This window comes from Oxyura jamaicensis, chromosome 4, assembly GCF_011077185.1.
Source record: "Oxyura jamaicensis isolate SHBP4307 breed ruddy duck chromosome 4, BPBGC_Ojam_1.0, whole genome shotgun sequence".
In the NCBI taxonomy this organism is placed as follows: Eukaryota; Metazoa; Chordata; class Aves; order Anseriformes; family Anatidae; genus Oxyura; species Oxyura jamaicensis.
Window position 1 is genome coordinate 46,686,913 of NC_048896.1, and position 20,895 is coordinate 46,707,807.

The window sequence follows — 20,895 nt, forward strand, 5'->3', positions numbered from 1 at the left end:
CCAGCAGCACAAGGCAGCATGCCCTGTACAGACTGACCACCTACCAACAGGGATAAAAGGGTAAGGCAGAAAGCACAAAGCTGCCTGCCTGTATTGGCATTTTCTTTAAACTGAGCTGATTGAGGTAAACAGTGGGCTCTCTGCTAAGTTCCCTCTGCCAGACTGGAAAGACACAAAAAGAAATGCGTCTCCTACTAGGTGTCAGGACGCTTAGTGTGCCCTGTGCTTGCTGGTGGGTTCTGCCTCCTGCTCTTGCCTACTCCTGACAAACTGTGTGGCTGCAGCACATCCATCAAGTACCTCGGGTTAAAGGAGATGGGAAAAGCTGGTGTATTGCATGACCTTACTCTGTCACATAGAAGTTGAGTGTTCCTGTTTGAGTTAGTGAGAATGATTTTAAATTAATATTTTTCTATTGCTAAACCAAAGAAAAAAAAAGTTTGAAGCCTGTTTTGTTAAATAGACTGAAACCGAGTTGCTTCAAAGGGACTGCAAGGGAAGAAGCCGGCATGGCATTTACAGTATATGAATATGGGGGGCCTCAGACAGCTCTCCTGCTGTTCGTTGCATGATCACTCACCTGATGAATAACAGTCATACAGCATTTGGCCATGAAGTACGTAAATAAAAAACAGACCCAAGCGTCTTCTGCGGGTTTAAAAGCAGAACAGGGCCAGAAGTAAGGCAAAAAGGTGCTCATCAACAGACAGCTTGCCCTGGTGACCTGCAAGATTGTAGAAACTTTGATGGAAGTCTCCACCGTCCCCTTGAGCTGTGCTGGAAATGATGTGACAGTAGAAGGTACGTTGACTCAGAAACACTGATAGGGCTGAAAAAGCTTTTCCACCCCAGGACATGAGATGTTTTACTGTTTCTGCATAAAAAAAATAGTTGCAGTTGGAATGCAACAGACAACTACCTTCATTGAACAAAACTCCACTCACCAATGACACTGCATCTGTAGGTTATACAGACAGCAACTAAAAGAAAGCATGGTATTTCTGCTGTTCTGCATCCTGTTTCTCTGGATGTAATTCAACCGCATATGAAATTATTTCACAAGTTTTTTTCCACTGACCATGGCTTAATTCATTACAGCCAATAATACTGATAAAAAAGTAAAAATCCTCAAGGTTTATTTTGATTACTTTTCTCAGGAACTACACCAGGTTACTGAAGACTGCTGTGAACCAAGAACACCACTGTCAGAGCTCCACCTCTGTGTCAAGACAGCTGACCACAAGTAAGTGGTACGGTATAACGGTGCTTTGCGTGCTCATAAAGAAATCTGATGCCTGTTCTGTATACTTAGTAGGGCCAACATCTGTAAGCCACCTCACTCACTGCAATTACCATGAAACAAAAAGAAATACTGCTCAGGAACACAGTCACACAGTCATAGAGGAGTTTTTAGATAGCCCAAGGAAGAACCATCTCTATGGTTTTGTTGAGATGCTCCCATGTTGGTTTCAGTATAAATGGCTCTGTGCTGCCATAATTACGCGACAAGATCTAACCAAGACCACGAATCAGAGGCTTAGTTCTAAAGCACAGATGCTCAGCAGTAGCTGATGCTCCTGGTCTCAACCTGTAAAAGATACTCAAACTTGAAGACAAGTGGCTTTCTACCCTTCATTTATTTTAGTACTGTGAAATCAGCTTATTTTGGTATCAATTTGTAAAACTGAAATGCTAAATCTTCAGTAACCCTATTTGAAAGATGTAAAAATGACAGCAAGTGTAGACAAGGGATTTCATTTTGGGTTTTTATTATAAAAGTAAAATAAAAATAAGCTTTTAAAAAGCACAGATTTCTTTTTTTTTTTTTGAAAGGAACTGATATAAAAAAATATTTACAAGTAGGAAAATGCCGAACTTTTTTTTCTTTTTGAATAAGAGGCACAAAAGTTAAGTTTAAATACATTATTTGAACTATACAAGATTCTTTGCTTTAGGATTCTCTTTTCTCTCTGAGTTGTCATTGCTGCAATTGAAGTCATGATTTTTCTTTGCCAGTCATTCTATGAGTTTTTTTTCAGACAAGTGTGCTGCAAAAATTATGAAGGGAGCAGCTAGAAGCTATCCTTTGATTGCTCTGTGCGCCTTACCTCTTTGTATTAAGTGAGTTGCTATTATGCTTTAACAAGGAGTGACTTTCGTCTATAAAAGAAAATCCTCACATGCCAGGAGAGCTCCATCAGTCATTCAGTGTCTGGTCCTGTGTATTGATGTGGCAGTAGAGCCCTGGTTCTGGTACATGGCTTGTTAAGTGAATAAAATTAAATGCACTTGAGGAGGGAAGCAATGGCCAGGTGTCGCACACTGAAGTTCCTGTTGGTTCAGGTTCGTGTGTGGTTCCTCCAGAGTGTTTTTGGTTGTGAATTTACTTCCCTCTGGCCAGGATGGTGCCGGTGTAATTCTAAGTGTCACAGTTGTTCTTGTATCTGCATGTTGCTAATGGAGTATTGCTAGTTAGCTATATAATGGCTTTGCACTGAGCTTTCATGTCCATAGCCAAGGTTGATTTTGCTGAGTGTTATTGATGACTTGCTGTTCAGAGAGTCTGAGTAAGTAAAGCTCAGTTTGCGGAAGGAGGTCTCCACACCACTGTCGCATGTGCTTTCGTTGTCTTGAAATTTGCTATTGTAAACTTCACCTGAAAGAGAGAGAGTAGGAAGGGAAATGCATTACAGTTTGCTTTGCTTCAGCAATGTCCTGAAAAAATAGAGGAATACAACCCACTAGGTTAAAGCTCTTGTATAGGAAAATAACTGCAGCTTTAGATATTGCAATAGGAAAAGCTGTGCTAGACACTTCTAGTTGACCAGAGCATGTGATCAGCAGCAGAAGCCATTTGTGCAAGGTCCCCAAAAGGAGTGTCTGACTGCAAGAGAGCCATATCCAAGCTGAAGGTGTGATGAGGTCCTGGTATGACTCAAACACTGGTCACCATATTACAGAGTTCAGTAGTATTTTTCAGAACAGCTGTTTTAAAAAAAAATACTTAATGCAATCCATTTGTGTTGCAAAGCAGCAGAACCCCTCTTTAAGGGGTTAAAGAGGCTAAGGTGTTAAATTAAGCTAAAGAGGCAAATATGTACAAGCACAGTTCTGAAAGGTGTGAACACTCATTCCATGCCTGAACAAACAATGTTCTATAAAGGGTAAGGTTAGACTAGGATGGAGTTACTGTGTGTTTGCTTTTTTCCACCAGATCTACGGTATTTGCATGTAGCGCGAATGTCTACATTAGGGTGCTGGCAGCAGAACTGGCCTTTTTGAACAGGGCATCAAGAGGAAACAAATGTTTTCATTAATTAACATGGCCAGGCACGGGGGAGTAAAAAATGGTTTGAAGCTCTGGATGTTTTGCTGTCAGTTTTACCTGTGTCTCTCTTTGCAAAGGTGGGTGGAGATGATGAAAGAAGAGCTTCTACTGTGTTGTCCTCCTGGTGAGGCTGCCTTTGTGAGATGGATTGTGCATTCTGAATGATTTCAATGGCTTCCGTGTGATTCATCTGTCTCAAAGCAGCACTCAGCTCTTCAATTGTACCACCAGAAACCTAAGAGAGATGATGACAGCAAACGCTCAGCACCACCCAGGCCAGCTAAAACCAAAGGGCCACACTGTTGCACCATGCAGGAAGATGACACTCAGCACACAGCAGTATGTTCCTTATAAGCTGTAACAGCCACATTACCTCATAGTTATCTAGCAGAGTCCTTGATGGGGAAGGGCACAACCTGAAGGCGTTACAAAGTATGCCAAGACCCAGCTTTTGTGCTAGAGTAAACCAGTTTTTGCTTGGGTCACATATTTCCAATACTTTGCAAAGCTGCATCTTGACGCTTTCATTCAGCTCTCTTATATGTCCTGGGGAACAGAGAAATACGTTTATTATTTATACGAATCATGCACCAGTTCATTTCTAAGCAGAAACAAAGGCAAATTAAAGAGTATCTGTTTTAGTGTCCGTTGGTGTTTATTAAGATATTGGTGTAATCTTGAAAATTTACTACCTTGTGTCCTTGTGACCTACCTCTTTTCAGAATCGTGCTCCTTCTAAGGATGTGTGTGTGGGGAAGGGTATCCCTCTTCTCCCTCCCCAGCTCACTTAGAAGGAAGGGTGGGGTTATTTCTTCTGCAAATATGCTTTCACTACTCAGCTGTTAATTACGTGAGGGATATTGTTAAGTTATCTTTACAGATGATACCTTGTGTCAGTAAGTCCTTTGAAACTGCTGCTTCTGGTTTGTAAGGCTTGTCATTTAATATGTCGTACACCTAAGAGAATACATTAAAGTCAGTATTTAGCAAAACCTGGTTATTTGTCCCTTATCTTGACAGGTCGCAGAGTATTGTTTATACAATCCTGTTCAACAAAAGTAGTCTGCAAACTGGGGCTTTCTTCCAATACAATTCCATTGTTATTTCATTTTTTATTTTTTTTATTTTATCATTTTTATTATTTTCATTTTTTTTGTGGCTCAGTAAGTTTATTTTTGATGTCAGTTCAGGTGCTCCAGTAGTTTGTAAACATTTAAATGACTGTGGAAGAAATTAAAAGAACTGGGGGGGAGAGCTGAACTATCATCTAATATTTTAAAAAAGCAAAACAAAACAGTAGAGGAAGGATCACATACCTCACAATTGGCTGCCATATCCAGTGGTGTTGTCCCAGGTACTATTCCTTCATCATCATCATCTTTCATATCCTCTAGATCAAACAGTGGCTCAAAGTTCTCAATGTGAGGATCTGCACCTGGAAAACAAGGGTGCAAGAAACTCCTAAGAAAATGCTTCAATACTTAAAATATGTATTCTAAGTTTTGAATTGCAAATCTGCTAAGTTAGCTACTCAAGCGCAGTTTAAGTCAGCAAACAATGTTTTCAATCAGCTGAAGTTAAATACTGTCGCATCCCTGTAAAAATGCAACTCTCTGTTATACAGGGAGGAAATGGCAAGCTGCATGTCAAGGCCCAAAGAAAGATTTTGATTATATAAACTGACTTCCAGTCCTGTTCTTAGCTCACAGGGCCGTGTACATCCTGAAGCAGTGTTATGGTGCTTCTTTTTGTAGTGTCAGAGAAAAGTATGAATATTATTAAAAGACCAAGCACACAGTCAGAGCACTTGGAGGCTTGGAAGTTCTGTGTCAAAGGAGAAAACTCAGTTATTAAGGGTCTAAAGAGAACTGAAAAAATGCTCCAATAAATACTCAACGCTACCACAGTGATATGAAATAGGAGACACTAACAAGCTTATGTTTCAGAGATCTCGTTCTCTGTCTTTACAGCAGTCCAGCCCTTATCCCAACTATGTAACAAGGTCTCTGTTTCTTCAGATAGAAAAAAAATACACAAGACATGCTTGAAAGCTTTCAAGAGTGCTTGGGAGGTGTTTTTTCCATGACTATTCTGCCTCTTTTAGCCATTAGATGGTGCTAAAGAGTAGCAGAGCACCTGAAAGTAGGACTTCACCGTGGAGACACAATCCTTCGTCTTTAACATTTGTCTTCTGCTCTGACCTGTTCTGTTCTTTTCTGTGTGCAGCCTCTTACCCTGAACTGCCACAGTTAAAGAAAATGCTCCTGCAAATATCTGATGCCATACCTGCTGCTTTGAGAACTGCTGCCAATTTTGTAGAGCCCCTTCCAGCTGCTATGTGAAGAGGTGTTGTCCCATCATATGTAGTGCTGTTCACGTCTACATCAGTCTAAGTTGTTGTTGCAAGAGAAAAAGAAAAGTGCTATTCATTTATACAATACAGTTGCAGAGCCTCGTGTCTCCATAAACATTGCTACTGTGCAAATAAGCACCATTCCACGCCTGTTTGCATAAAAACTCTAATCATTGTACGAAAAGAAGGAATTAATTAGAAAGTAACTACAACTCTCTGCACACAAAAATAGATGGTAGTTGTGCACTCAAGAACTGCGGCAGGAGACAACAGTGTATCAACCCAAATAGGTCAGGTAGATGAAATTCAAAAGCCACTTTGCATCCCGTAATAATAATCAGATAATAAAATAATAAAACTATTATCTGATTACCTGCAGCATTTAGAGGGTGCTGAACTCTGCCTTCCCACTGCCCTTCAGGAGAGCAGACAGGCTGGTAGCAGCACATCTGTGCAGATACCCAGGAGCTACCGTGGTGAGTGGTGGGTGTGCACAATTAAGCACACTAAGATCGAGGTGTTAAAGAGGTGAGAAAAATATTTATGGATACACACAGCTATCTCTCTGTGCACATCTGTATACTCATTCCACCTGGCAAAGCTAAGTGGTTCACTTGGTCCCGAGTGGGTTCGTGGGCTGCTGGGGTTTTGCGGTGCAAATTAAACATGCCACATGCAGTAAGGTCAGGGTCACAAACTGCATTCCTCAACTTACACAAAAGGTTCATCAGCAGTGCTCAACAAGTAATAACATCAGCAATAATTTTGCCATTATCCCCATTTAGGCACTTGAGTCAATAAACAGAAAAAAGCATTACTTCTGTTCCACAGAAGCACTGGCATATTTTTGAGGCTTTTAAAATACGTAAGTGAGACCTGGGAGAAAGGAATTCTGCCCTCACCTCAAGCAACAGGTAGCCCGCCAAAGGGATGTTCTCCAGTTCAACAGCTAAATGCAATGCAGTTCGTCCAGATTTTTGTTCCTGAGCGTTGACATTAACTCCAGCAGCGATCAGTTGTTTGAGGCAGGACATGCTGTTTGCCATCACCACCATGTGAATTGCACAGAGACCTACACAACACAAAACCCATTCATTGTGTGCATTAATATTTGAAAAGTACAGAAATGTCAGAATTACCAGTTCTTAACTGGCTGCATATCTTAAAAGAGTCTGTAAAATGACAGAATTAGTGTAGTTACCTGAGCACAAGTGACTTACTTTGCTTGTCTATGTACTAAATATAGTGTTAGTAAAAATGTTCTTTGGGCATAAACTGGAACTAGTTGTGTTGCTGATGGTGACTCAATGCCATACTCAAAAAAAAGCAAATTGGAAGGTGGAACAGAAGGGGGGGATACTCAAAAAAAAGCAAATTGGAAGGTGGAACAGAAGGGGGGGAACTAAAGAGCTCACCTAGACCATCTTTTTGCCTTAAAGGAGATTAAATCCCTTCTAGAAACATACTGAGGAATAAATGATGCTTCTATAAGGTCACACAGCCCTGTCACCCCAAAATCAACCATGGTGGCTCAAAAAGAGAATAATAAAGCCTTATAGTTTAATAAATAAATAAATAAATAAATAAATAAATAAATAAATAAATAACCCTTCTGAGGATCTTAACACAGGTTTTTAAATCACATAATGATACTCTAAGTCAGACATTTTTACCAGGTAGTACAAGAGTACTCATTTCAAATGACCTGTGCCAATGAAAAGTGGGAGACTTGGGTGTTTGTGGGTATTTTATAAGATCTAATTTGGCATGGTCAAAAAGTGCCAGATGATGTAAAACTTGACACTAGTCCAGAAATGATTTTTGAGGGGATTTCATTCACTTGAGGAGGAACCACTTCTTTTTTGGGGGGTAGGGAGGTGGGGGGGGGGGATGTTTAAACAGTGCTTATATAAGGCATGCCAGAAGGAACACAGTGCTTGAAATTCTGTGAGATTAAAATATCTACAGTAGCAAAAAGCTAAAATCCATACTGCATAATATGGACATTATCAATCATTACGTACTGTATAACCAGAAAACCTACACATCTATGTTCTCTCACCTGTGACTGCAGGCATATAAAAGCAAAGGTTATTGTGTGCACAAAGAGTAAAGGTGCTATTTTCAAGCACTGTTTTCAGAAATGGTGGTGTGCTCATCTAGTAGGTAAGTGTAAAATACAGCTGTCATCCTTCCCTACCTTCACCATTGAAAAGGTCGACCATCGAAGGTATCTTCTTATGCTTGAGGAGCAGACTCAAAATCCTGTCATCTCCTTCAGCAGCAGCTAAATGTAGGGCAGAATTACCGTGGCGATCCAGAAGGCTGACATCTGCTCCAGCCTTCAGCAAGTCTTCCACCACCTCTGCCTGCTTTGTGATTACTGCCAGGTGCAAGGGGGTCTGGAAGTGACAGAAGTGAGCCATGAGAGGATGAGCAGCAGCCACAACACTGACCAGAGATCTCTTAACCCAACATAATCCCCTCGTGTGAGATCTTACTCCACTTTAAAGCTCACACAGCTGAAAAGTTTGCGCATGTGTACTTTTTTTTCTATTGTACACTACAGATTTCTATTTCTATTTCTACTGAACACTACAGGGTTTCTATGTGAAGTAAAAGCCACCTTGCTGCCATCAGCACTCAGACTTTGGGAGGAAGAAAGACATTGCCTACTCTCTAAGACCAGGGGACTGACCTGGCCATTTGGGAGTTGCAGTGCAAGGGACTTGGGAAAGGTCCCAGGGATAATTCCTGTACCCAGGTGCTGTAACCCTGCTTCCAGCTGCCCCATAGCCAAGCTCCTGCCACAGAGGGAGTGCACGTGCTTTCTAGAACCTCTTAAAGTCTGCCTTTCTCACTGAACCACTCTAATTTTGTTCCTAAAAAGCAGCTTCTGAGACATGGGTTTAGGATCTCCTTATCCCTTAAAATGACTCTAGACAGAAAATCTTGCTGTTCTGCGCATTTGTCAAAGTGCAGATTACACAGCATCTTGCCTAGCTAGCTGATTCTATTTGCAGGTTTTCCATTTTTGCACAAAGACACCTGCAGCACTGAGAGGATCTCAGGCTGAGACGTCTCAAGTATTTCCAAATGTTGATTGTATACTGCATTCTTGACCATCTTGCCAGTAAACAGCATCATGGATAACATTGTCAAAGATGTATGTATTTAACAGTAAGGCATTCCTCTGAGGTTTGGGAAATCATAATCCTAACACTAACATCATCTGAAAAAACGCAAGAGATTGCATCTCTGTCCTATTTATTATTCTGACATTAAGAGATGCTTAATAAAAAGGACTAATTCCAACTCCGTAGAATAAGCTTGTGTTTGTTAACAGAATTGCCAACATATTTGCAATGAATTACTAAATTTACAGGATACGTGTAGGATTCATCTTTCAGAATATCTGTAGAGAAGAAAAATCCTGGCTTAAACCTACATTTCCTCCCATCACTGGCCTAAGGTTTAAGTAGAAATAGAGCAGCTGTTGAGGTCCTGGCAGTTAGATTTATTTCTTGCATGGAGCACAGCTTTGCTTCCTATTTCTGTTAAACAGAGGGCACACAGAATTCAATTGAGAATCTTCTTGCTTTCATTGCCTTCCGTATTTCAAACTTCCTTTATATGAACATAAAAATGAAATGTGAAAGAGAACAAAAAAGTCAAAATAAACCCTCTGGGATTATCTGTGTAGTATAAAGTCCTGGCTTTGCCATTTACAGCTTGAAGCTGAACAGAAGGAAATGACACAAATGTCGAGTGCTGCCACGCAAAGTCCAGCTGGCTCCCTTTGGGACAACTGAATGGTGCACACACTTGAAAAGAGTTTCTTTTACAGGCAGGATTCCACAGCTCTTTTTAAAGCCCATCTGAGTTACAGTACAAAAAGCTCAGACTGTGTCATAGATCACATTGAGAGAGAACTGTGCCAGGCTGCTAAGAGTTCTTTTCCTACTAGGTAAAAGATATGGGGATGTTTTTCTTTGTTTTCTGATACACTGTGAACCAAGAAATGAAATGTTGGTGCTCATATGATGGGCACAGGTACCATCCGGGCTACAGGACAGGCAGAGTTTGTTACAGCTTTCAAAGCAACTGACAACTCATCCGGAGTTATCCTATGTTAAAAAGTTTTAAAGAGCCCAGAATTGGCTGTAATCCATACCACTGGTTTAATAACAGACAAGCCAAGTAATGAAGACATGGACTGAAGAATTTAGTATATGGAGTCTGTTCTACAATAAACGCATGGAGATGTTTCTCTCAACGTCAAGGAGAGTTACGAATTAAAACAGTGAAAACATGCTCTTGTTCTTCCACCACCTTACAAAGTGTCACTGTGTTCCTCTGAATTTCTCAGCTGGTTTGCATTACAGTCTGATCTGGGCTCACTCCAATGACCAGAAGAAAAATAAGACAGTAAGTAGCACAATTTTTGCTGGCAGAACGACCAACATCACCTATCCCACCACAACAGCATACCTGATAAAGGTCATTCCTCATGTTGATAATGTCGTTATAATTCAAATCTGGGATCACATCCAAGAGGTTTTTAACCAGTTCCTTGTGAAGGTGGATAATTGCTAAATGAAGGACACTGAAACAAAACAAAAATATTATTTTCAGATTATTTTCAGATATTTAACAGATTATTTAAGTATTTTCAAATGTATTACATAAATTCTAAGATTTTGTTGTACATCTGATTGTATTCTGATAGAAACATTTGACTATTAGAAGTTGTGAATCCAGCACTAAAAAGCAGCACTTAAAATGAATCCCAACATTAAAAAAGGCTAGTCAGAAGATAGCTGTGTTTAACCCTTCAGTCACAAAAGCAGAATCAGGTTGGATTTTGCTGGTCCTGAGTATGACTTAACTACTAGCCTAATAAGTAAAATCTTTTTATCATGTAAGAATCGTCTCAGAACTTGTTTGAAATCGCCAGATTTTTTGCCCCCCCCCCAAAACATTTTAAAAAAAAATGTTTTGAACTACACAGCGCATGAACATCTCTTACTGTCAAAACCTTCCTCCAGAATTTCCACAAGTCTCTACCACCCAAGCAGATTTTCCCTTGGGGGTTTCCCCAGCTCTGTGGGTTTTTCTTTTCTTCCTTTTCAAACAGAAAAATGAGTAGGGCCTCGGGCCCGGTGACTAACAGCCACAGGATTTGCAGCAGTGGCCAGAGATGTCATGCTGAAGGACAAAACTGTTTTAGGACGTGAGTTACTCTGCATAGCAAGGCTCCACTTCTACTGGGCTGATGCAGCAGCCTTTCCCATGCTCTGCCCCACAGCCAGGTCCAGCCAAAGTGGCTGGCCTTGAAAAACATTACCAGGAGAGAAGCACGTGAATCTCATCCCCTCTCTCCACAAGAGCTCGATTTGTCTCGTTCCCTTGAGATGTCATTTCAAAGCCATGCCCTTTGTTTTGCCACATACCCTACCAAGCTCTCCCTTAGCTGATGTGGCCAGCCTCTACACTCTTTTCAGCATACGGCTGGAGACGCACAACATCAGCACAGGACATCTCATCTTAGAAACAATTTGTTCTTCTGTTGCCTTTACTTCTCTTTCCTGTAGCAAATATTTTAATTTTATCCCGTGTAGGCAAAGCGTCATAATGCCCTCGGACTTCACGAGATCAGTGGTACTGGTACGAACGCAGTAACAGCGGGTGAGTGCTGCTGTGTGCTCACTGCAAATATATGCTGATCACAGACTAATGTATTTTGTCTCAAAGCCATAAAACACAACACAGGGTCCCAGTGAAGGTATTTTCATTCCCTCAAGACTACTCTGATGAAAGATCAGCAAAACTGTTGTCAGTAACATTTCTTTAATGGCTTAAGCAAAAAATTTATAGTCTTTGCCACAAAATTTTAATGACTAACATGAATGTGGCAGAACTGATTTATGAAATTTGGCTTTTTTTTAAACAGCTCCTGTGAGAGAGCTGGAAAGCAGTCACCAAAACTTTGTTTTCTTAAATAGCTGCAGAGTAATTTATATGTATTACATGCTCATAGACTTAACTCCTTCCCAGGAGAAAGGCCACGTGAGCTTGAGCCTCACACACTTGCAGGTACATCTTGAAACTATTTATCATCACAATTAAGTACTTTTGACTTTGTTGAAATGCCCTGCAAATCCAAATCTGGGTAGCACCTTACCAATATTTAAATGTAGGTCCTGCTTGCTAGGACTGAGATCAATACTCCTTCCCTTCCAAAAAACAAACAAACAAAAAAACAACACATGCTGTATTGTCCCAAGTGCTAGCAGGCTTTATTGCTAGCACCTGCCTCATTCATATTGCTGCTTTCCTCAAAGCAGACATTAGGTTGCCAATTGGGAAGCAAAGCAAGTAGCTAGCTGTGATTTTGCAGTATTTTCATATGCTGTTTATCAGTAATCTGAGGCTTGTTTTCACTGAAAGCAGAGTGAAAGTAGTAGCCTCTCACAGCGTAATCAAACAGTAGGGTAGGCCTGTTCCAGCCACTTGTAATTTTCCATCTAGTTAGAGACCTTCAGGCTCACATGGCTTCTACTGTACAAAATACTTCAATTCAAGGAAACAATGATTGCACAGAGGCTGCCCAAAGCCTGCCAGGTAAAACAGTGACAATGTGAAAACGTCACTTGCTTATCCAAGACAGGTTATCTTTGTTTGTGTTCAGAATCACTTCCACTGAATTTGCTTTTAAATAACTACTAATAATCAGTTCCTTGTTGTATTTCAGTCAAGTCCCACAGAATGTGCCTAGCTGAAGAGCAGCAAAAGGGATTTCTACTTCAGCTCATGTTATTGAAGGACTGGTCAGGAAATATTAGCAGCAAAGCACCCCCCAAACATCCGCACAATCTTGTGGAAGACAACAGTACACTACAGACACAAGAACAAAATACAGTCCTCTGGGAAGAACCTGGTGTTAGTGGGAGAAGAGCAGCAAGGAGCAACTACTTCTACGTCTCCTAGTGCATCTGCAACTTAAAATTCCCTATGAAGAGTTAAGGATTTGCATGGAATAAAAAGCAGGCCACTCTCCTCCAGCACAAAGCTGATGATCCCCATCAACTGTGTGTCATGATGCGAGCACAACACTTCACACTGCGCTGATTGGAAGTAAAAAAAGGCAGACCAACTCACAACATCCCTGACACACCCTCACACACAGGTTATTTTCTGAGGGGTACTGGATCAACAGACTTTGTGATGGAAGCAACTTTTCTGCAAAAAGCAGCACAAATGTCTAAGGTGCAACTGTACCTCTCCCAAACAGCAGAAAGGGGAATGATGTTCATTTGATTAGAGTGGTGCTGGAATCCATGACCAGCACTCACAGGAGATGGGACAAACTGACTGCCATCAAAGAGGTGACTTTCAAGCCAGCAAGCAGAGGTCCTTGCCAGCAATGACTTACTTGTCTCCGTTATCATCCTGGACAATGGTGAGATGGCGCTGAACAGCCAACAGCATCTTCACATCTCCAGTTATAGCGTAATCAAAGAGAGCATTGCAATGGCGCTTGGCAAGCTGCATCGCCTTCTCCAGGAAGGGACCATCTGCAAGGCAAAGTTTTGTCTTCATCAGCTCGGTTGTCTTCCATGCAACACCTCCCTCTTTTGGCAGGGGTTTGTGCTGCCACAGAAATACAAAGTGCAGACCAGCAAGCATTATTTGCTGATTCACCTAGACAGGTTATTATTTACTGCTAAGAGGAAAGGACAGAGTCCCTGGGAAGGAAAAGGAGGTGCACGCTGAGCATTCAGGCAGGAGTAACCCTGGGAATGGTGAAACTCTGGAAGCTCCCTTTAGTTTGAGTGGCACTGAATTCATCTCATTTACATGCAGTGTGTGCATTTGTGTGCAATGAAACAAAAGGAGCAGAAACTTGTATCTGCTTAGATACAAGCAACAGCTAAGGACCCTTGTCCATAGAACACTTAAAAGGTCACCCTAGCTGCTCTGCCAATACCTTTGTGGTTCTGTATTGGCAAGAAACGAGCAAAAATGAAACAGATGAACTTTCAAACCACAGTCGTCATTCTGGGAAGTAGTATCATCCGAAACCAGCCTGTATTCTCAACAGTTTCATGTTTCTATAAAACCATGTAAGGTTCGAAATCACTAACAGCAAACAAGTAAAACAGATGTTGTCATTTAAAGCACACATAGGGAGGGAATACCCAGGATTTCCAGCTACACATAACCAGGGATTTAGTCTCAGTTAGGTGTAATATCCCTGGTGAACATGAACACATCATTTCTGTAAGCCAACAGCTTACTCAGCTATCCATGAAGCGTATTGTTCTGGCCCACAGATCACTGTGCTTCCTATGCTATGTGCCTAGACTGATACATTGTTATTTGCTGTTTACTTCTTAACACTAAGTAATAGGATTAAATAGATGTTATGTTATATATTCAAGGTAAAGGGTGTTAAGCAATTTTGTTTTCTCATAGAATATGCATGTCCGAAAAAATTGGATGCTGAACCTCTGCTTTCCCATGGCAAGCACACAGAAAAAATATCCTTCCAAATACTAGAAGATAGCGTATTTTAGTCTAAAAACTACGATGTTCTAACCTGCAGCAGCCATTTCATGGAGCCTGTTCTTCTGCACCTATTCTTCACGTAATCTGGAAACTGAAATTGTCTCCTTTCATGCAATTACAATAGATAAGGAAAAGAAACAGCCAGCTGCCTGCCTACAATATACCTTACGCAGGAACAATATAGGCCTCTCCTTGGTGACTCCTAAAGTGAAATTATTTTACTTCACATATCAGCCAAAGATTTTGCTCTTTGAATCAGTCACAGGATTCATCACAACCAGAACCACAAGCAGCAAGTTCTTCACCGTTTCTCTAGAGCACCATCCGCTCCTCAGACCACAAGAAGCTACACCTTGGAGGTTTTTACAAATACAACCTATCTACTATGCAGCTCTGGTTTCCCAAGCCACAAACTGCAGGGCTGTTAATAGTAAGTGTCACAGAGGACTGATACCCAGAAGATAACATGCTCTCTCCCTGACCAAGGACAGAACAACAGAAGGGGTCTAGATCACATTGCACTTGCTGAAAGCAAACAAACAAAAAATCCTTACCACTCAATTCTTACCACTATCATGTCTCTCTAGTTCAATTTTTTTTTTTTTTTAAGGTGATGAGAAGCATGGTTACTCAAGGCCTTTAAAATGTGATTAGCAACTCTTTAGAAAAAAATAGCCTGTAGACATGCAGGAAAAGGAAGTCTTGCTCCCTGTGAAAGGGTGATTTGTAGTTTTCACTTATTTAAAATCTACTTCTAAACCATTCTTACTAACTACTCCTGCCTTCCTCCCCTTTTGTTCGCTGGTTTGACGCATAAAAAGTTTGCTACCAAACTTATTTTACTGTGTACTTGTTGCATGGAAACAAATACAGTTTACATTTTTAATTCAAACCTTTCATGCTACTTTGCATGGAATTTAACAGCAGAATTACAAGGAAGAACTACACAGAAATCACACAGACATTCTTTATACTCATCCATTAAAGCCTATCAAATATCAAAAGCCAAGTCAACCAGTGAATAGTATTCCAAGTACTGCCACTGTTTTCAGTGAACCTCAGACAGGTTTATTACAATGCAGTGTTAAATGTGCCCAGCAGGCTAAGCTATCTCATCTCCTTGCACGGCAAGCAGAAGCTCAGTTGACCAGTGAAAGTACAAAGCAAAGGTGTAGGACTATCTACCCAACTATGTATGGGGAGGGACCTTAGATCTGGGGGAACTGTTTCCTCAAAGAAGAATTATCATATTTTGAAAACAGCAGCAGACGTTATGGAGTTTCCAGGCCTTTAACATGAATTTTGCTCGCTATGGCAGTCTGATCTACCCTAAATATATTTACTTGTTCACTTACCCTGCCACTTGCAATCTGCTTCGTTTACTTCACCTCTACAGGATGAAGCATCCTCCTCCTTCTCCTCATTAACACCACAGGTTCTGCACTCATTCCTCTCCATAGTTTCCACTTTCACATCATGTTCCATGCTGCATTTGTCACTTGGTTTATCAGACCTCTTCCTATCTTTTTCAGCTGTGCAATTTGACAGTCCTTCAAACAGAAATTAATACCATTAGCGTTCAGTAGTCCTGCTTTTTTATGCAAATGAAAGCTCAACTAGCCACAAACAAACCCTGAAGAACTGTGCATAAAATTTACTTTGATATAAGTGTTATCATTAAACACTTGTGAATTGTAATACTCCAGATGCCAACTCACAGGGATGGATGGAGCAATGTAACTTGCTCTAAAGTGATTGCCAGCCTCTGCTTTAAAGATAAATTTTTATATACCAACCACGGGAATACCTCTTCTTTGAAAGTACAACAATCCAAGTCTGAAGTATTCCCAGGAAATCTACCAGAATAATCAGATATACTTTTGCCTTTCTAACAGCAAATTCATCCCTCAGAATTTAGAAATAACTACAGAATATTCAGCAAGTAGATTTCATGTGGGTCTCTATTTTAGGAAGACAGGGACATCCTTATTATTAACTTAACCTTCCATTGATTCTTATGTTATTTATTCTGGCTACTGTGTAGCACCAGACTCTGGCAACAAAGGAAGATACCTTTTATCTGGTCTAGTACCTGGGTCATCCCCTAATCAGCATATTCAACCAAGAGAAAGGGCTGTTGCTTGAAGCGTACACTGAATATATAAAGCATGCTGAGGGGTTTTGGTGACTGCTTCTCAGGGGTTAGCAGTAAAAGAAAAACGCACACAGTGTTTAAGGTGGACTTGGACACAACTGAAAAGAAGCAGAGCAATATAATTTATACAAGCCTCTGTGCTACCAGAGGTTCTAGGAGTGGCTCTAGGGAAAAAGCTAACCTTGCACAGCACACCTAAGTTAAACATGCATCACAGCACATTGTTAAACATACATAACCTCAGCTCATAGTGTAAAAGAAAAAGACGGTCAAACTCAATTAAACTGTTGCAAGAATGACATCTTTACCGTTGCCATGTTTCATTCCAGCATTGGACTTTGTTGTGCCAGGGTGGAAATGCATCCCTCCAAAAGCTGAGTAACCGTACGAAGGATAACTGAACCCTAAAGAAAGGGAAAATACTAAGAATTAATAGAATGACACCCTCAAACAATGAAAATGTGATCTAGAAGAACACTGAGACTAAAGAGATGAAATTTGATTTTCTACACATCTTATGGTTTATTCCATCCATTTCAAACAAATTTTCCAAACTGAAGGTGCACTCTGCCACCCCCCTTCAAAAACCCAAAGAAATTCTAGATGGCTGACTAGTGACATTCTCAGTCCCCAAATCCCTAAGACCTCACACATGTAATATAACTAGTACAGCGCATTTAAAACTCAACTGAAACCTCACAAGTAGTCTCCATGCTTGTAAATCACTGTGGTTACAACAGATTTGTGTTTTGGTGTTACATTGTACATGTGCTGCTAGCAGTGCATGTAACAATTTGAAAACTACTGCTCTGCACCCTTCTCAGAAAAAAAGGGCTACTTGTATTGTAATTCAGATGGCATTTGCTGATCTATAGCTCAGTGCTCTGCTGCAAGAAATCAAAGCATTGCTCCATCTCAGATATGCTCAGGTTTCAATAGATAGAGCACAAGAAATTTACTATAAAGTATCTCGAATTTTATAATAATGCTTTGCAGCAACAGGGTTAATATGCTAAATTCCTCAAGGAATTACTCCTTTATACCAGGAATAAAGATAGGAGAGTCAGATCTCACTAGAAGTAGATGAATTCCTTATTTCATTTTTATAATCAGAATAATTATCTGCAGGCTCTCAAAGCAGAACTTCTCTTCCCCCCACTTCACTGTCTTACCAGAGCCAGCACCGCCGCCTCCCCCACCATACATGCCACCTCCTCCTGTGCCGCTGCCTCCACCGTAGCCATCTGAGAAGTTTGGCATGAGCTTCTGTCGTTTTCTTTGCACTTCTTCTTTATCTATGTTTCAGGTGAGAAGGAACAGATGGAAAAAGGAGTCACTCTTAGTAGTGGCCATGCACAGAAAAGGATGAGTATTCACAAATTACTAGTAAAAATTACTAGTTTATAAGGGAAATTGAGGAGTGCTGTAGAAGAGTAAACTCACTTCTAGCCCCAAACAGAACAATCTTGTACATAATGGAGCAGTGAGGATCAAGCTATCGCCAAGTCCCCAGCCAGACTGACAGCATCATTCAGGCCTGCATGGCCTCTGCTGTTCTGTCAGGTGCCTCATGCCCAGACTGGGAGGGACACGTGCAGAAATGTCCTGGGAGGCTCAGAGCTTCCTTCAACAGCAGCTCCTGTCCAGTGGCCTCCAAATTCTTCATAGTCTAAGTGAAGTCATAAATCAGCACAAGTGCCTTGAACCAAATACTTGCTCAAGAAAATTCATCTTTGGGGAATACAGGCACAGTTTCCTCCACTAAACAAATCCACTTCAGAAACAGACACTGAAAAAAAGGGTCTGCAGATCACAAGACGCTTTGATCTCCAACAGCTCAGAGCACCTGCAGTGCCCTTTAAACTTTTGTTTAAGGTTAAGGATTGTGAGAAATGTTGAAAAGAACATTTGCTTGAAATGATTTACTTAAATTAACAGAAGGGCCAACAGAATAAAGACAGCTTATTTTCAGGCAGGGTATAATACTGTCAAACCATGCGGAGCAGCAGTAGGCAAAAAAAATAAGAATTTTATCGTGTAAGTAAAAAATAATCCTTAGACCTACTGGAAAGCAAAACAAAGGTTTAGAAAAAGTATCCCAGTGACTGGGGAAAGTGAAAATGGCACAACAAGAACCATCTGTACAGGGATACAAAGACTACAAGGCTAAAAACCACTAAAACTGTTAAGAACATACAAAACCACCTTCAATAAATGATCTATTAGTTTTCAACAAACATCCGACAAAAAGAAATTACATGCACAGCCACATCAGTCAGTGCATCAAACTGGACAGCTGACTACATGGAACAGTACACTGAAAAGTAGAAGTGCATTACAGGCATACATGATCTGTAAGTATGTATGCATGCATGCACCAGGCATACTCACACTGACGAGGAGAGAAAACTCTAGAGAGCAATCTAGTCAGAGAAACAAACAAAAAATCCACATACACGTGTCTAAGTTCATGTGAACACTTGCAACAGGGGAAAAATACATACCCTAAATGGTAATTTTATGATTAGATTGTATAGGGCATCCTAAAATGCACATAATATTGAATTAGTTGAGAGGTTCATAAAAAAAAGTTTGCTTCACATTTGGCAACTTTGTTCTGCAGTTAGACATTTAATCTCCATAAAACTTGGGCAAGAGATTCCTTAAATCATTACTAATAGAAGATCTTCTAGCTACTCTGGAAGATTTTGAAAAGGCATGCTTTCTGCTATTTTATTATAGTAAGTATAAAATAGATTCAGCTCTACAACTACCACCTCCCCTCTCCTCAGCTTAGTCCATTAGCACTGATGCACACATATGTCAGAGTTTGACAAGGTACTGATTTCAGCATGGCTCCAAATTAGGTACTGCAAACTTGCAAGATTAGGACTTAACAGCACAAAACTGCAGGCAGGTTAACTGTTAAGGAGATAGACTATTTGTGCAACAAAACACTAATTCTGACTGGGACCTCAAGGTATTTCTGTATCTTTAACATTATTAATATTTAAAAACATACTGATGCTGTCTTTCACATCATACTCATTTGAAATGTAGATGAGTTTAATGGGCACAGACTTGCTGGTTAGACTTCTCACTAACAACTCAGGAAGCAGGTCTGATGCCAGCACCTCAGCTAGCTAACTAACATTTTACCCTAAGAGGTTGAAATAGCACTTTCCCTATTTTACAGAAAGGGTCTTGGGCTCATTAGGCAGTATAGGCAATTGGAAAATCCAAAAACATCAGATAAATTGTGAGGCATGATGGTGAAAGGATAGAACTGGAAAATAAATACTTTTTCTACCAGATAGCAACCAGTCTTCAGTTTAAGGTTTCAGCTGAAAGTACTGACAGCAAAATGTCCTCAGATATTATTTTGCAGAAACTCAGAGAAGAGAGTGCCATCTACTGTATGAACAGGCATATAGGAAACTTATCTGGAGTAAGCTTCAGTAGAAAGACACAGATTTACTGCTTACCAGAACAACAACAAAACCCAATAAGCCATAACAGAGGTAACAGTTTTCCTATTAGCTCTGCACAAAACATGTTTCACTCAACATATGTCCTATCCTATTAAAAGCATTCCTAGGGACCTTGCAGTTTCTGTTTCTGGGGATGCAAAGTGGGCTTAATGAATTACCTTTGATTTCCGGATAGTAAAGAAAAGGCTTTGGTTCACTTGTTTCCAGATCAGATTTCCGACGCAGTTGTACAAATACAGAGGCTGGCTTTGTGATATTGACGTCTCGATACTTGGGTGTTTTAAACACAATAGCAAACTGTGAGGGAAACAATGATAAGCACATTTGTCACAGACAGTAGTTTTTGGCAACTCTGCATGTACATTTGTGTTATTTTTGTGGGAGTTGCTTCATTACTAGGGAGTCAAAAATTCTTTGTGAAAGGCTGCTACCACAACAAACTTCCATTTTGGTTTTCAGTTGTACCTTTGAGCTAGAGCCCTAAAGTCTTTTGTGAAAGACAGAAACGCCGGGAATCACCATGCCATGTATGTTAGTACCACACTGTTTCTCCCCTCATCATTGAGCATCTACTTTGTGGCTTTCTCAGCATCCTCATAGGACCTGTGAGAGTTTTCTATATATCCTATCCCAAATCGCATCGGTGTATGTTTAAAGCAAGTGATCTCTCTCCTGATTTCCTAGAGCTACATTCCTAACTTAGATCTTAAAAGAACAGTTAAGATTCTATTATTATTAGGAAGTAGCCAACAATAGATAGGGACTGAAGAGGTTAGTATGGCATATACAGGTTTTCACCTACATTTTCTAATCATAATATAATCCTGGTTTCTTAAGATCAGAAAACCATTAACAAATGGCAAATGCTCTGTTACTTACCTGCCTATGTACATCTGTAGGAGAAAAGTCTCCAAAGCCTTCCCACATACCACCATTCTCATCCTCCTCATAGAAACGTATTTGAATATCATCTGCAAAGAGTGAAAGAAACAATAAC

The 20,895-nt window shown here is 40.4% G+C and overlaps 1 protein-coding gene and 1 long non-coding RNA gene across 5 annotated transcripts in view; one reads left to right on the plus strand and one right to left on the minus strand.

The window, feature by feature from the left end:
- Positions 1-66: 66 nt before the first annotated feature.
- Positions 67-4,320, plus strand: LOC118167105. Its single transcript, XR_004750941.1, has 3 exons — positions 67-801; positions 1,158-1,243; positions 3,406-4,320. It is a non-coding gene; the product is annotated as an uncharacterized LOC118167105 (long non-coding RNA).
- Positions 2,449-20,895, minus strand: part of NFKB1 (nuclear factor kappa B subunit 1) — a 57,101-nt gene continuing 38,654 nt past the window's right edge. For 3 of the 4 annotated variants that reach the window (XM_035326339.1, XM_035326338.1, XM_035326337.1), the window contains exons 10-24: positions 20,778-20,869; positions 20,057-20,195; positions 17,580-17,702; positions 16,716-16,811; positions 15,608-15,802; positions 13,117-13,258; positions 10,173-10,287; positions 7,882-8,083; positions 6,584-6,753; positions 5,615-5,717; positions 4,645-4,763; positions 4,216-4,285; positions 3,702-3,874; positions 3,386-3,563; positions 2,449-2,656 (exon numbers count right to left, since the gene is read on the minus strand). In XM_035326339.1, the coding sequence (XP_035182230.1) occupies positions 2,469-2,656; positions 3,386-3,563; positions 3,702-3,874; positions 4,216-4,285; positions 4,645-4,763; positions 5,615-5,717; positions 6,584-6,753; positions 7,882-8,083; positions 10,173-10,287; positions 13,117-13,258; positions 15,608-15,802; positions 16,716-16,811; positions 17,580-17,702; positions 20,057-20,195; positions 20,778-20,869 (2,105 nt within the window). In that variant the 3' untranslated portion in view covers positions 2,449-2,468. Of the gene's footprint in view, positions 2,657-2,767; positions 3,202-3,289; positions 3,564-3,701; positions 3,875-4,215; positions 4,286-4,644; positions 4,764-5,614; positions 5,718-6,583; positions 6,754-7,881; positions 8,084-10,172; positions 10,288-13,116; positions 13,259-15,607; positions 15,803-16,715; positions 16,812-17,579; positions 17,703-20,056; positions 20,196-20,777; positions 20,870-20,895 lie in introns of those variants that run through there. The other variant, XM_035326340.1, reaches the window with a different exon arrangement.